General features: G+C 39.5%; 1 protein-coding gene across 2 annotated transcripts in view; it reads right to left on the bottom strand.

The window, feature by feature from the left end:
* The window catches only part of sema3c (sema domain, immunoglobulin domain (Ig), short basic domain, secreted, (semaphorin) 3C), a 42,022-nt gene extending 34,915 nt beyond the window's left edge, over nucleotides 1-7,107 (bottom strand). The window contains exons 1-2 of one of the 2 annotated variants that reach the window (XM_030719876.1): nucleotides 6,940-7,107; nucleotides 3,496-3,671 (exon numbers count right to left, since the gene is read on the bottom strand). In XM_030719876.1, the coding sequence (XP_030575736.1) occupies nucleotides 3,496-3,631 (136 nt within the window). In that variant the 5' untranslated portion in view covers nucleotides 3,632-3,671; nucleotides 6,940-7,107. The remainder of the gene's footprint in view (nucleotides 1-3,495; nucleotides 3,672-6,939) is intronic. The other variant, XM_030719877.1, reaches the window with a different exon arrangement.
* Nucleotides 7,108-15,744: the final 8,637 nt, after the last annotated feature.

Raw genomic sequence — 15,744 nt, 5'->3', positions numbered from 1 at the left:
AAAGACAGGATCTGTCTGTGCTTTGAAATCCTTGCAAGCCCGACAGGCCGGCCCAGAACCCTATGGCATCATATTTAAACAAACTGGATAATTTTCATTCTTCATTGTCGAGGGTTAATGTGATGAGGGGGCATATTTTACTCCGTGGCTCATATAAAGGGCACTGTTATCTCTCAGTATCAAATATTACTGCAGCTGCTGCCTCAAGGCACCGAGGCCAAAAACAGCCTACCCCAAAGGCCTTCTTTAGAGTTTAAAACAAGCTTGGCTTCTTGAAAAGGCCTAAAAACTTGATTTCATGAATTGAAAAAGAAAATCAATTATAACTTTGTTCTGATGAGACCAAACCTATTACAGCAACACTGCAGATATTGATCTGAAAGGTGTTAGATTTCTCTGTCTGACTGCAATTAACATTAGCATTTCAGCCGGTTTCTGACACAGTACATACATCAAACACACCACGAAGCAGGCCAAAATAAATGTTGAGAAAACAATAGACACTTAAAATAAGTGAAGGGGAGTATAGCAATTATCTTTTATCATACTGGCTATCCCTAAATAGTTTTGCTGTAAGGAAAGGGGGGCCTGTGTTTATTATCTGCGGCATAGAAGAAAAAGGCACCACTGGAGAGTTTATTATTTGGGTTAGCTGCATTTTTCACTGTTTATTATGGGTTTTTAATTGCGGTCTGGTTGCTTTTGCCTGAAGAGTACAAGAATTAAACAAGGGAGAGAGGAATGTTGGAGAGAGCAAATTCTTTGCAGGACGAGAGGCTACACCGGGAGTCCCACGAACCTGCCTTACCTCTGGATTGGATTTCAGCAGTGACACCAGGAGGAAAAGGGAAAGGGATACTCAAATGTTGTGAAATGATCTATGTGCAGTTCAGCCACTGGTTTATTTTCTTTGTTTAGCTTGCTCCAGCTCACAGTAATTAACTGGTCCTCACATCTGGAGCAGAAGAATCCAGAATGAATGACTAACCTTTTAAACACTCAGCAGGTGCCAAACCACCTGCACTGTCCTCCCCACTGGGACGCCAGTCTTCTGTACGTCTTCTATAACTCTTCATTCATCTTTCTGGCTGCTTTGGACTGAGCACATTCTCCCTGACTTCTTCACCCTCCCCACCCTCATGTTTTTGTAAGAAATGAACCTCCACCTTGCTCCCCAAGACTCTCCTTGCATCTGGTGCTCAACAACGCCAAACTTTTTCCAGCAACCATGAATTGCAAGCGCTTTGTGACTCCAAAACATAGCTGTTTATTCTTGACTTACTGATGTACTAAATCGAAGCTGGAATTAAGCCTACATATCTTCAATCTTAAACTAGGCAGCCAGCTAGATAGCTAATATCACACTCTGAGATTGACTACTTTTAACCCAAATCTTCCATGCTGTTATTCTTTGGAACAAATTCCTTTCTTTAGTGTTTTACTGGCAAACACCTCGGACCCGTGCACTTGCAGTGAACATGCGTGCACTGTCTCAGACAGGACTGCTCTTTGTGCCGTGACTGTTCAAGCACTTGAGTACTTCACAGAATGCCCCACAGTTTCAGACATATTTATTAAGAGTAGCATTACAAAGAAACTAAATGTAAAAGTAGGAAACTGTATTTTTTCATATTGTAGGGGAGATGCCATTGCAGTAACTGTGACTGATCTACTTCTGGTATTTCCACAGATTCATATATAATAAGCTGACTGTAAACACATCACGCTGACCATTGCACTTGTGCCAGTGCAAGCAGGAAACAGATGGTAGATTGCTAATAGAAAATACTACAGAAGAAGAATGGCAAAAGCAAAGAGAGCTCTTTGCTTTTGCCATTCTTCTTCATCTAGGTAACACATACATATAAGGCAGTTATAGCAGGCGAAACAGAGCCTGGAAGCTGTCACAAAGCAAATATGTCAGAGGAATGCTAGGACAATCACCCATCACTAGAACAAGCCACGGTACTGGGAAAAGAGTACCCACAGAAAATAGTCAAGAAAAAGTTATGTGAGCCTAGCTATAACAACCCTTTAGAACTTTAGAACATAGGTGTGCAAAATGTATCCAAATATATCAATTGTAGCACAGGAAAATACACACATTACATCATTATACAGACGAGCATTCGTCAAGGGTAAAGTTCTGAGGTGGACGAGGAATTAATGTGCTTCAGATAGCAAAGTCAAACTCTCCATTTATGGTCCTGCCTGCAGTGAAAAACTCTTAAACTAAGCAAAACAATCTAATCTAATCAACACTTAGAAAGAGAATCAATCGTTGAAGGCAGACTGTTTTTCAGCACGGCCACCTGTGACCTTTTTTAAAATTGCTATTTGGAAACCGTAACTAAAAAAATAGGAGTTGAGTAAATAATGTGAGTTCAGTTGTCAAAACCAAAGCTAGAATGTCAGCTTTCTCCTTGGATTTGGTCATTAGTTTGGGCTTTTTTCTTAAAAGATAACTGTCATATTTAACAACTCAGAGGCTGCAGAGCAGAGAAGGTCTGGATCTGGACCACAGACTGGTTCTTATCTGGAATGAAGCAATAAGCAATAGAAAAAACATGAAGCCATAAAAGGAAAAGAAATACAGAGGAAGAAATGAGAATAAAAGACAAGGAAATTGAATTTTGAAAAGCCTGTTTCTCGGCCAAAACTAAGAAAAATCTAATCAACTGAAGAGAGAAAGTAAACAAAATAAAACTACACCTGCTTTAGGCATATACTGCAAGGCTTCACTCACTATCTGAGTGCAGAAACGTTGCTGATGGACAGCCTCAGCTGCTCTGTGCTGCCTAATCCGCAGCGAGAGGTACTGAAAGGTGATCAAACGTCTCCTTCAGCTCCTGCACACTATCCCGCTGCTGCAAAAAAAGGTTACTGCACCACTCAAAGCTCAGGGGCATGAGTGATCCACTATCCTTTTCGTGGATTCACACAAGCGTGCACAGACAGACACACACTCACAAATTAAACCTGCCCATCCAACCAATGTAGCATTTAAAAAAAGAAATCCTAAAATAATCAGAGAAATAAATGAATAAAACAGGAGAATCAAAACCAGAGGCAGCAACAATACCCACATGCCCATGGTACAGAGTGGATGATTAAAGTTTAACTAGGAACAGATACAGAGTAGTTCTGACAGGCAGTGCCACCTCCTCCTTTTGGTAGACACACAGGAAGACAATGGATAGACAAGGATTGTCCAGAAATGGAAATTTGAGGCCTGGGGCATATGAGATTAAACATAGGGAAAGGTTCCAAACTCTGATCCAAAAAACATGACTAAACAAACAAACTAAAACTTCCAGCATAGTTGCCTAAGAGCCTAAATATCTTTTTCTACTCTGTTAAAATGTAGCCCACAGCTAGACTTGATAATCATCCATTTGTTTAGTATTAGTGCACTAAAGACCTGGCATCGGTGCAAACTCATTACATCACAAGATGATCATGACAATTTAAGTTGATGAGCATTTTTTTTCTTACCTTCAAAGGAAAGGAAGACTCTTGGCAGAGGCTGTGGGAGGCTGGAGACCCCGGCGCAGAGGAAAAAGAGAGCCAGGAGGGAAAACGCCATAGCTGACACCAGAGGTGGCCTGGCCAACCCCTCTGGCCTGCCCATAACTGCACCACTCAGGAACCAAAACCAGTCACCACTGCTGCTGGAGGTTTTGGAGAGAAAACAGTGGATTCTGAGAACATGTTTCCATTATACTTTAATGCTAAAAACAACAGAAGGTTTACAGCATTTATATTTGTGTCTCCTGACCCACCGTAGCTTCTGTTACAAAAACTGGTACCACAAACCTACCAAAGGTATGATTCAAAAGATGTCCCGGTTAAATATAGAGCAATAATATTTGAATATTATTTAGCAGGGCAGTGCTAGTATATATTAAAATATAGTCTATATTGAAATTATAACATATTGACACCTGGGGAACACATCAAATATCTTAAATATTTCTGCAAAACAGTAGTTAACCTTTGGCAGATCATGCTTTCATATGCAGTAAGATGCATGCACTTTTGCATAATTTTATGGACATTAGACCACTATGCAAGGATAATAATAATAATAAGAAGAAATAAAAGAAATACAATGGAAAAATGAGAAGTTATTGCCAGAAATGCCAAATATGAACCAGCTGATTTGTTTGCAACTAGTGGAAAGACTGTTGCTGGAAGGTTACTAGAAAGTTGCTGTTGCTTAGGAAATTGACTGAAACCACCAGTTTCATGTTTGTTATTAGTTGTGGGCAGCTGTGGCTTAGGTGGTAGAGTGGATTATCTACCAATCTCAAGGTCAGTGGATTGATCCATGACTCCAGTCCGTGTGCCGAAGTTTCCTTGGGCAAGATGCTGAACCTCAAGTTGCTCCTGAGTAACAAATATGACCTATTAGTTATATAGCATTATTCCTGATTAGTGCGGATTTCAACTTTTTTACATTTTAAATTTAAATATTTACTTAAAAATACACTTTGATGCATTGCTAGAGAATAAATATTTTTCTGAGACGACCACACCATATAGAACACAACACACTGCTAGTATTTACAGTTAATTCACAGTTGTTTTGCAGGTCTAGAAATGCTGACTTATGGAGAAAAAACACACTAAACAAACTACACCAAACAAAGAAAGAGATAAAAACACAACATGCCAGTTAAATCCCATCACTTACTCTATCCTCGCAAATGTAGCTCTCTTAAATATGGATGAGTTAAATCTGCACAAAAGAGCTGCTGGAGAAACTCTCCCCTCAGCCTCTCCTCATTCCTTTTCCATAACAGGACAAAAGCAGCTCAATTATTGATAGAGGCAGGTACCGTTCTGCCTGTGGGGCGCTAACTCCTGCAATGAAAAACTCCACTGCTGGAGAAAGGCTCGGCTGTTTTAAACCACTCATTTGGTTGCTCCACCACCTGTGCTGTACAAAACCACAGTGCACTAGACAGAAAAAAAAAATGACCCTTTCACATGCAAAAACAAAATAAAAATTTCACAGACTAAATCTCTGATGTCATGTCTTATAGATGTGCAATAAAAAATTGATGGACAAGAGATACAAAAGCTGCAAGATTGCTATGAAAATTTAATTTTGGGGTGTAGTATACAAATAGGTTAAATATGTGTGTGAGGTGGAGTGCAGCATGACTGATATATAGCTTAAGTGGAATTCTGCTTTTCAGGTGCATAAGGAAAACATATGGAGAACTGCAGAGGGAAGAGATGTCTTTGGCTGCACTTGAGAGAAATAAAACAGCACGGGGGCAGACGGCCCCAGCCGCTGTACTGCAGCCCCTCTCCTGCTGCATCATCGACACACCCTCACACACGCACACACACACACTCTCCCCTTCAGCTCAAGCATTCACACTTGTACTACTCTGTAATCTGTCCCCAAAAGATCTGGTCCCTAAAAGATCTGGTCACCCAGTTTGCAAATAAAGCTTGATGTGCTCAGATTCTGAGATATTGTTCACTGAGATTTCTGCCTTTATCACATACAATTGAAGCAGTTTTGCAAGTCCTTCATTTTTTTGACTGAGAACAATATTTTCCCAGATTTTAGGTGAACTGACCTCTTGAGTTGCGGAGCATCCACACCTACCACTCCCTGCTCCCTCCAGAGAGTTGGTGATCTCCCCACGGAGAGGCTCTGGCATGAAATTGTTGGTCTCACAGCTGCTAAACTCATCCTCAGGGGACTCTCATGCACATACTGTGATATCCCCATGAGACTGGGTTTGGACACTTTGCAATGCCACGCCAAATACATGAATGAGCTCACTCTCCATCCCACTCACGGAGCACCGTAACGCTCCCCTCGATGAAAGGGTTTCCCAGAAAAAGATGTTTCACTGTTTGTTGCCATGAACAAAAATAATAAATTCTCTGATTAATTTCTTTGAGCTTTTCAGCCCAGAAATTCCAGGGCTTCAGTGTGCCAGGAATCTCTGTAACACCAATTAAATGTCTTCTCACAAAGCAGGTCAGTGAAGTGAGTGAGCGGAGAGTTATATTTCCAGTGGGGTGTAACAATAATTATGTTTATTCTGCTCTTTGCTTGGCTGGCAGCCTAATGAACTTCCCATCTTGCCATTTTGGAGGCTCAAAAACTAATATTGATGAAAGTAGAAAACTCCATGGATTGTTGGGCTCCCATCTGCTCCGATTAATACTTTAAATACATGAACACAGTGACAGGGAACGAGTCCTCCCGTTTGGATTTAAGTTTGATAGATTAAATTTAGCGTTTCGATCAAGACGGCAAGAATTTAAATAAACAAGTTGTGTCGTAACAGGACGGTGTGCGTTCATACCACACCCTGTCATTCGGTTGTCAGCAGCTCTATTACAGCCACACATTCCCCTGCACACATGACTCGCAGGCACAGCTAAAAGTGTATATTTCAACTACTTAAACTTCAGAACAGCATGTTAAATAACACAGATCTTTTGATTTCAAAGCTTGTGCATTTCCACTACTTAAAAAACTTAGACAACAACTTTAATTTAGATCAATGAAGAAACTAGAAATGTTCATAAAGTCATGTTTTTGGCTTCAGGGTAATGAACAGTCATGCCTCATATTGTGGGAATTCATATTTCAATTCAAAGTATTTGTTCAGCAGGCACATGAGTGGAAAATAAAGCATGACACAGAAGTCTGATGTAATACCACACATGATTTAGAAGAAGCACCAAGTGATCTGGCACACTCTTCTATAGTCAGATTGAGTTTACTTCCAGCCCTTTTTACCAATTCTCACTGGTGGGACTCTGCACCTGTTAGCCTGCTGCCTACCAACTCATCTCTGCATCCACAGCGAGATCCGCTACAGAAAAGTACAGTGTGCAGAAGGCAGGTAAACCTTCTACCTTTAGAGACAGGAACACATCAGACCTTGGTCAGTGACTCACCTCTCAGGAGCTTCCTTCAGTGCTGGTCCAAGTTTAAGTAGGCAGGATCGTATTTCTCCCCTGTTTCCAGTATCCTCTAATAACACCAAAGAAGAAAAATGCTGCTATTCCATCTAAGTGCTCACAGAACAGACTTGACCGAGAGTACAGGACAGAGGAGAGGAGAGGAGAGAGGGAGGAGAACGAAAAGACAGAGAGAGCGGGTGTCCTATTACACACTCTCCACTGAAGTCCCCCCCTCCACCTCCTCCTCCTCCTCATCCTCCTCCCCACCCCTGCTTTCCACGATCGTCCTCCCTCTCTCCGTTAACTAGACAGCAAACAGATCACATGCACAGCTCAAAACATCAGAGAGGTAGAGGACGCGTGCCTCGCACAGTATGAGGGTGAAGCCCAAAAGGTCAGACACGTTCACATCACAGATAGATTGCATTACTTTTAATCTGCAGGTGATCCAATAATCAGATTGCCTTCTATGATACAAATGAAATCAGATGTTTTCTGTTTATTTCTACTTTCATCTGCCTTTTTGTTTCCCATGGGGATTACTTGGCTTGTGAGTATTTAAAGAAAACTATTTTACTTACTGGGTAGTTGAAACTTTGCAAATCAAATAATACTTCATTCAGGAGTTTCTTACTAAAAATGGTTCAAACATAACGTACAGTCATGCTTGGCACTGTGTGACATCACTAGAGTCAAGTGATGTCTGTGTAGCCAGCTCTGGTTAGTCCTCTTGAGTTAGCATATAAACATTTGCCATAAAGCTGGAAGTGACAGCATAATAATATTGAGCTTGCAGGTCATGAACCAAAGAAACTATTGTATCATTAGAAAAATCATGGGCTCAAAAATTACTTCAGTTTGCCATGGGGGAAATCTACATTAAATATAAGAGGTTTTCATCCAAAATTTGGTCGATTAGGGGATCACCAAAGCCAATATAGTCTTCATCTTTCATTAAAAAGTGGTGGCTGGAGAGACAGCATTGCCATCCTTGGCACAATCCCATTATTTTGGATAAAAAAAACAGATTATTCCTTTATCTATTTCTAATGCAGTCTTGCAAAATAAATGTGAAATGTTATTATTTAGAGAACCAGTCAAAGGTTTGCACACACTAACCCAACTTTGAACAGGTACTGTACAAAAATATGTGTCAGAGCAGGTAGAATGGGACCGTTTTAAAATATGCAGATGACCCTGGTACTTCAGTTAAAACATATCTAAGCCAAAGGATATGAACACTGCTGGAAAATGTACTCATACACAAGAGGCCACGGCCATTGAGAGACAGATGTTGGGTGGAATGTGTTCAGTCTTATAAATATCTTGGAACAATTACTGACTCCAAACTAAACTTTGAGGCAAACAGTGAAGCTCTGTGTAAAACAAAAACGGCACCAACATCTGTCACATTTGAGGTAACTCTTTCATTTCCATACTTATAAAATCATGATGATTTTATTTCATTTTATTTGTGCCTTTATTGATTCTGCTTAATCCTTTTCCTTGGTGTCATGGTTTGGATACAAGTCTGTAAAGAACAAAAACTCACTAAATCAAATTGTTAAGTGGTCTAACAGGCCGACTGGTGACTCACAGTTGAACCCAGCATCCCTGTACACCAGACAGTTAGCTGGTTCTATTTGACTTAATGACTTGCACCCTTTTCATGCTCAGCTTCGGTTTCGTTTTTCTGGATGAAGGCTTCTAGTCCCAAAGTGCAGAAAATATGGTTTACAAACAGATTTTGTTCCAGAAGCATCACTCAGTTTTGCTATCATACGCAATGCTGTGAGGATTCTATATTAATATTTATTTATTTCTTCACTATCTTGTGTACGCTTGTCTGTTGTCTGTGTTTATTTGTGCATGTGAGGAAGGATGACTGCAGACCAGATGTACCTGTGGGTGCAAATAAAGTAACCTGAACCCGAACCTGAATGTGTAGCAATTTTGTAAAAAACTGAAAAAAATCAACGACAAAAACTCACTGTTAACACACAGCTACTCTAAATGAGCTCAGTGAGGAAAGCTCGGCCAGCATGGGGAAGCTTATAAAACTATATTGTGTAACTAAACCCTGCCAAAAGTGCTTCAACACAATTATTTATTCCAATGCAGATTTTGCAGCCTTGACACAAGCAGAAACCAGAGGCGTCAGGAGTCTAGAAAGACTTTGGCCTAAAACTGAACACTACAGTATGTAACACCAGGTAACAGTCACACCAAGCCTTTGATTCCCACCCTAAGCTGCAGAGAGATACGACACACTGTTGACTTTTTTTTTTTTTTTTTTTATTCCTCCGTAGCTGGATGTCCCACGACACTTCACTGCATGTATATGAGGCACCATGTTAAGGATTTTACACGTTAGCAAGGTGGTTTTATGGAAATATTTGAGCAGGCTGTTAAAAATTAGAACATAGGAAAGACAGAAAATAAAAGGTGGTGTGTGAGCCAGCTCTCTGATGAAAGCATCTGACAGAGAGAAAAAGTAAAACAGGGGGAGGAAAGAGGGGTTCACTGGTGGCTCAGACAGGAGGAAATAATTACCCCTCTTCTTGACAATAGAGCCAGATTTACGCCTCTCCAATTAAAGTGTCAGGATGGCCCACTAGAGCGGTGCAGGTTTTTCATTGGTCCGTGAAGGCTAGACATGGCCCTTATAGGTGGAGAAGGAGAAGAATAGAAAGAGGTGGGTGAGAGCAAAATTGAGATGAGGCATATCTTTTATGGTCCCCATGACAGAGCCACAGCAGTAAATTAACTTGATGAGAGTGGTGAGCTAAAGTGAGGGTGACAAATGGCAGACAGGTGTGCTGTTTGACATGAGATATAATTATAGATGTCTTTGTCTTACGGTAAGTGATTGTAAAACAGATTAATTTGGTCAATTGTTTTTTTTTTTTTTTATTATCTTTTATTGCAAAATATTATGATAACTGTCTTGAGTCTGGTTACTTAGCATCCAGTCAAAGTCTTTGATGCAGAGACTGCATCTGACAAGGACTGTGCTGCGTTTCTGTGCGTGAAATGCTCATCTCACTTAATCTCTTGGCCATGCACACATGTGCCTTTGAAAAAACCTGTCCCTCATTAGCAGTGCAGATGTTATGCATTTGTCATGCTGATGTTAAAAGCACAGACCAAGGTTAAAGGAGGACCTCCTGCGGTGTTGGCCTTATCACATGCACATTTAAGCACTTGCCGACTCACATGGTCAACACTAACACACTAATATACTGTCACCACTAGTGTTAGATTTTATTTTTCAGGGTTTTTTTTCATGGTTTAACATTTTCCTGACTGTGAAAAAAAAAAAGTTTAAACAACCAGAGTAAACATACAGTGTGTCCTATAGGTTTTTGATTTATAATGCATTGAGTTCTAAAACCTGCAGGTTTTATCTTCAAGAAAGACATAAAGTCACACAGTCATGCTACTACCACCTAAGGAGTATCACAAGGATACCATGATCTTTCATTCATGCTTTTATTTCCTCTTGGCTACATTATTGTTATGGCCTTTTAAAAGGTAACAACCAGAAAGCATTAAATTGTATTCAGAAGCTACAAAAAGCAGACTTCTTACAAGAACCATAACTGAACATATCACTCCAGTCACAATTATTTTGCACTGGCTGCCCATTATTTTTAGAATTGATTTTAAAGTTTTACTTATTACTTTCAAAGCTCTTCACGTGCTGGCCCCAGATTATATATACTCGAACTGCTGTTCCTGCACCCACCGGTGCGCAACCTCAGATCCCCAGGCAGAAACCTGTTAACTGTTCCCACCTCACGCTCAAAGACAAAAGGCAATCGAGCGTTTGCTGCTAGGCCTCCTCAGCTGTGGAATGGCCTGTCTTACCTCATCATGGTCCTTTGACATTGCATTTGAGTCTCATCTGGGCAATTTTACTTGATTTGTAAATTCTCTCTAATTTCCTCCTTGTTTATGCATATATTCTATATTTCTGGGAAGTAATTTGTAATGCTGGTTTTGATAAGTTACAAATAAACTTATAATTATTGTTACAAATAAATGATTGCTATTATCACAACGGAAACAATAAGGAAATCACAGCAATTCTCTGTAAAGTGACAGATAACAAAGTTCTAACTGTGAACACTGCAGTGATTTGTCCTGATAAAATTACCTTTAAGACATTTTTGGGACAAATAAAGACCTACTTTTATACAAAAATCCATGAATATGCAAATGGTTTCTATTTCAACAGTGCTGGACACAAGAAGGCTTCACACAAAAAAGTCCTTTCTCAGTGCTGACAGTATCTCAGTGTCTGTTCTGACATTTTGCCCAACATTCTTCAGATGCTGACTTGTGATAAACTGTTCATATTAAACTTGCGTAACCAAAGCAATACCCTGCAACGTGTTTAACTAACTGATCACTTGGCTGAGCCACACACATTCATAACTGCGTAAATCAAACCAGATTATTTCCCCCCATCAGGGCAGCTGCTCTGAGTTTACATATGTTCCTTCCATCTGTGCGGCCATGGCATACTTATGACTGACACTTCTGTGAAAGTGAGGAAAAACAAAAGGCAGAGATGTGAATAATGGGACACTAATTAGCTGCTATGCACCAAAGGGCAGATCTGATAAATGCTAAACAGGACTCTGCAGAGTCCTTCACGTTCAACAGCTCACTTTGAGAGATTAATCGAGGAGTTTAGCCACGCCTGCAAAAAGAGGTGAGGAATTCTGCCAGAGTCACGCGCTGCGTCAAAACATCTGGAGTGAAATCTCCCTGCACCTCTATCTCAGCGTCTGAGGTCATCAGCTGGAATACATACATTGCAGCACAGCAGCGTACGGGGAGTCTGGAGAATGGCTTTCCCTGTGAGAGGATATTTTTCATAAGATATCAGAGGTGCATGAGCTCACACTGCAGATGAAACATAAGGTCCAGCACAGGCTGGCACAGAAAAGAGGGAATAAGAGAAGATGAAAAGGGACAGGACAAACAACTGGTGATGAGCTAAAGAAAGGAAATATTTAGTGAGCTTGTTAAAGTGACTCATTTGTCCGCTGACTAATTATTTATTCCATCTAACCTTGAATCTGCCTGCATGTTGTCAGTTTTTCCCAACATTTTTCAGTTTTATAGTGTGCACTCAGTAAAAGGTCACAATTGCTCAAAGAAAAACAAAAACAGAAGGGATCCCTACAGTACCCTGTTTAATGAAATGGCAGTAAGGGTGTGAGGTACCCAAATATTTGATTTGGTGCTTGGATGAGTTGAAATCTGACTATTTTGCCTTCATTCTGACTTTATTAATTATCTCGATAAAAATTTAATTGAGTCTATGGTCTTGATTATTAGTTTAAAGTCTTTTTCATACATCACAATGTTCATTTTGTAAACTATGATCTCATTTAGAGTAATATACACGACAAAACAGGGAATGCTGAGGCTTGTTCAGTATTTGCTGAGCTAAAAGCTATGCTAAGGAGTTGGCTGTTCAGAAGCCAATACTAGGATCCCGTTTAATATCATAATGAATGAATGCACAGGTAGCACTAGTGCTAGCCAAGGAACTTAACCTTCTGGCCACTGATTTTCAGTCAAGTTCTTACATAACTTGGCATGCCTCAACATTTTCTCTGTGTTTCCCTTTCTTAAGAAAGTCTTCTTGACCGCCACCCTTCCACCGAGACCATTTTTTATAAGACAAGATGCATCTCACGTCCTGTGTCAGGTCTTTGCTGGATTTTCCCCCCTATTTCTAGGACATGACTTTCAGACACTGTTCATCTGCTGTAGAGTTTTTTTTAGGCCTTTCTTTTTCTTTTTTCCTCCATTTGTCCAGTTCCCCCAAATCTTTTAAGAACACACTGTTCACCATGCTGAAATATCCCTACTTTTCAGCTAACAGGTCCTAAGGAACCATCTTGTTTCTGCAAAAATACTATCTTATGCCTGCCGAACTGTGTTATCTTTGATATTTTTTTGTAGATTTAACTAAAGAAATTTTTGCAACAGTCTACTAGTACAACAAAAACTGCCTCCTTGGAAGCAAAACAAAAAGAAATGAGTGGTGGCTCAAGACTTTTGCACAATACTGAATATCATTAAATAACCTGCAAACAAGTAGTGCAAGTAGTGTGTCAACAATGTCACACTACTGGGACACTACTTCCTTGTAATTTCCTCTATAGCTTAAAACCTCTCTGTCCCAGTTTCACATAGCACGCCGTGCTGGTAATTTCTCATATATGTCTCTTCTCTCATCCCTGCACATCATTTCCTGTCTTCCACGTTTCCATCTCAGTGGGTGGGGGAAACACTAAATCAAATTAAAAGTTCTCTACTGAAGGCATCAACTTCCACAAAGGAACTAATACAGTCTGGCTATGATTTATCCCCACTTCCTGCTTCTTGTAGCTGCTGTACATGTGCATATGATGCACATTTCAACAGTAGCACGGAGTTCAAGCCTGAAGTCTTAATAGATTTTATAGTGAACAACATTCACATCCGCATCTTTATTACTCTAATAAACTTAATGATCTTACATATTAAAAAGAATCTGTTACAGCAGTTGTGGTATTCAGTGGCAGCTTTCAGAAGCCTCAAGTGAGATTTATGTTTACTTGTCTCTAAGCCAGTTTCAGGATATTGAAAGTTCTGTATCAGGACTTGGAAATGACCTCCGATAATCATTTCTTGATCATTCCTGATTTTCTGATATGGACGCTGTCTGTCAAATTTGAAATGAAAGCGATCAGCGAGATTTCCTTTTCCAGAATATTACAAACAACATCTTGAATTTAGGTTTAGAAATTGAGTTCCCCCTGAAGTTTCTTCCAAGTAGGGAAAAAAAAAAGCTTCTCACTGTATGACACATACAGCATGCATTCCACATCTGTTTGCTCATGACTGGAGTCATGTCATGCTTTTTTTATGTGTGGAATTATTCAAATACAAGATGCCGCTTTTTCATATGTGCATTGTTATAAAAAATTATAATAATAATTGTTTTGTTGATTATTTCAAACCAGTATCCTGTGGGGTTTAGCAAGATAAATTTGTATTACTTAAAGTTAGAAATTGAGCTTCTTTGATATAAATTATAGACCCATCGATTGCTTTGCTGGAGAGATTCATTAAAGCTTTGGCAGACCTGTTTTATGTAATACAGTAAGCCAAATAAAAAAATTAATATCCACATATACACACACACACATTATATATATATATTAGGGGTGGGACTCGATTAAAAAAATTAATCGAATTAATTACAAGCTTTGTAATTAATTAATCGAAATTAATCGCATTTTAATCGCATTTCAATATTTGACATGAGAAATATTAATTTAAGTTTATTTGATGAATGAATCAATATACATAAGCTTAAACTTCAAAATTTTGTTTATTTTCCCACCAGTCTATTACACAGACCAATGAAGGGTGGAAGTGCTCCTGTGATAAGCAAACACCTGAAATTAAAGTTAAGCATCATAACTGGATAGTTTTATTCAACATTAATGTCTCAATATAGTTGGAAATTAATCATTAGCTCAGCTGTATTCCTTGATGTTGAAATGTGTTATGCTTGTTTTAACAGCTTATTTTGAATTAAAGACTTAAAATTAAACCACAAAAAGGAGAAAAAGTTCGTTCTCTGTTTAACCAGCTGTTTTTACACAGCTGTGCTTCGCACTCACGGTTGCTGATATGAAGGCTAGCCGCTCACTTCCGGCCTTTGTGGTGTTCGTGGGCTGCAAAAGATGTGGGCCGGGTCCTTCGCAGGATGCGGCCCCTAATTTGGACATTGTGCGTCGATATAATCTGTATGCCGGGAACTCGCGCACTGAGAAACGTTCCACGGTGCAAAGTGCGATTAAAATGCGTTAAAATTTTTAACGCGTTAATTTCCGCATAATGAATTAATCGAAATTAACGCGTTAAAGTCCCACCCCTAATATATATATATATATATATATATATATATATATATATATATATATATATATATATATATATATATATATATATATATAAATATATATATATATATATATATATATATATGTGAAAAATGTATGAAGATTGTGAGGTAGATTCAGGAATGCAAAATACAATAAGGCATTGCTAAATTAAATCCCTGTAGCATAAGGTGATATTATTTGAAACATCCAGTGCAGCAGCTTTTTTGTCAGAATGAGGCGGGGTAATGCTGGACAACATTCAGTTTAATAACAGAACTTTTCTGAGCAGAAGGGATTTTTTAATGAACTGAAACAGAGTTTGGGGGGTGGAGACCAGTATGATATCGATATCTGGCACATATTCTGGATGAGGCTGATAGTTTTGGGATTAAACATGATGCAAATCTGTACCAAGAGGCTCTGTGTTTGGAATGAGTGCTTGGACTCGTGCAAGTGACAGCTGCTGGGAGGAGAGTTCTGGAAGCGGATACTGGAATAATGGAGTTGCTGGAGTGGTGAGGTTGTAAGAATGATAGCTTTGGCCGAGCCATTTGCCACCAAGCTGTGGATGCACTAGCGGCAGCACCAGTGTCGGGGAAATGGACGAATAAATTGTATATTTGGAAGGGTGATGGTTCTGGATACCATTCAGGTGGTGGATTATTGGATGTCTGATACCCACTGAGACAGTCTCTGGAGTAAAGAGCGCATCTCAAGATAAGGGCTGAGACAAGTGCTTGTAAGGGACATCGTAGGCTCCAGAGAGGAAAGCAGAGATGTATCCCCAATGAAAGCCAGGATGAAACTGGAGACAAGGAGCATAAAATACAGGACATAT

Source organism: Archocentrus centrarchus, chromosome 23, assembly GCF_007364275.1.
Source record: "Archocentrus centrarchus isolate MPI-CPG fArcCen1 chromosome 23, fArcCen1, whole genome shotgun sequence".
NCBI classification, from domain to species: domain Eukaryota; kingdom Metazoa; phylum Chordata; class Actinopteri; order Cichliformes; family Cichlidae; genus Archocentrus; species Archocentrus centrarchus.
The sequence above is the reverse complement of the archived record's forward strand: the minus strand, read 5'-3'. Positions and strand labels throughout refer to the sequence as shown.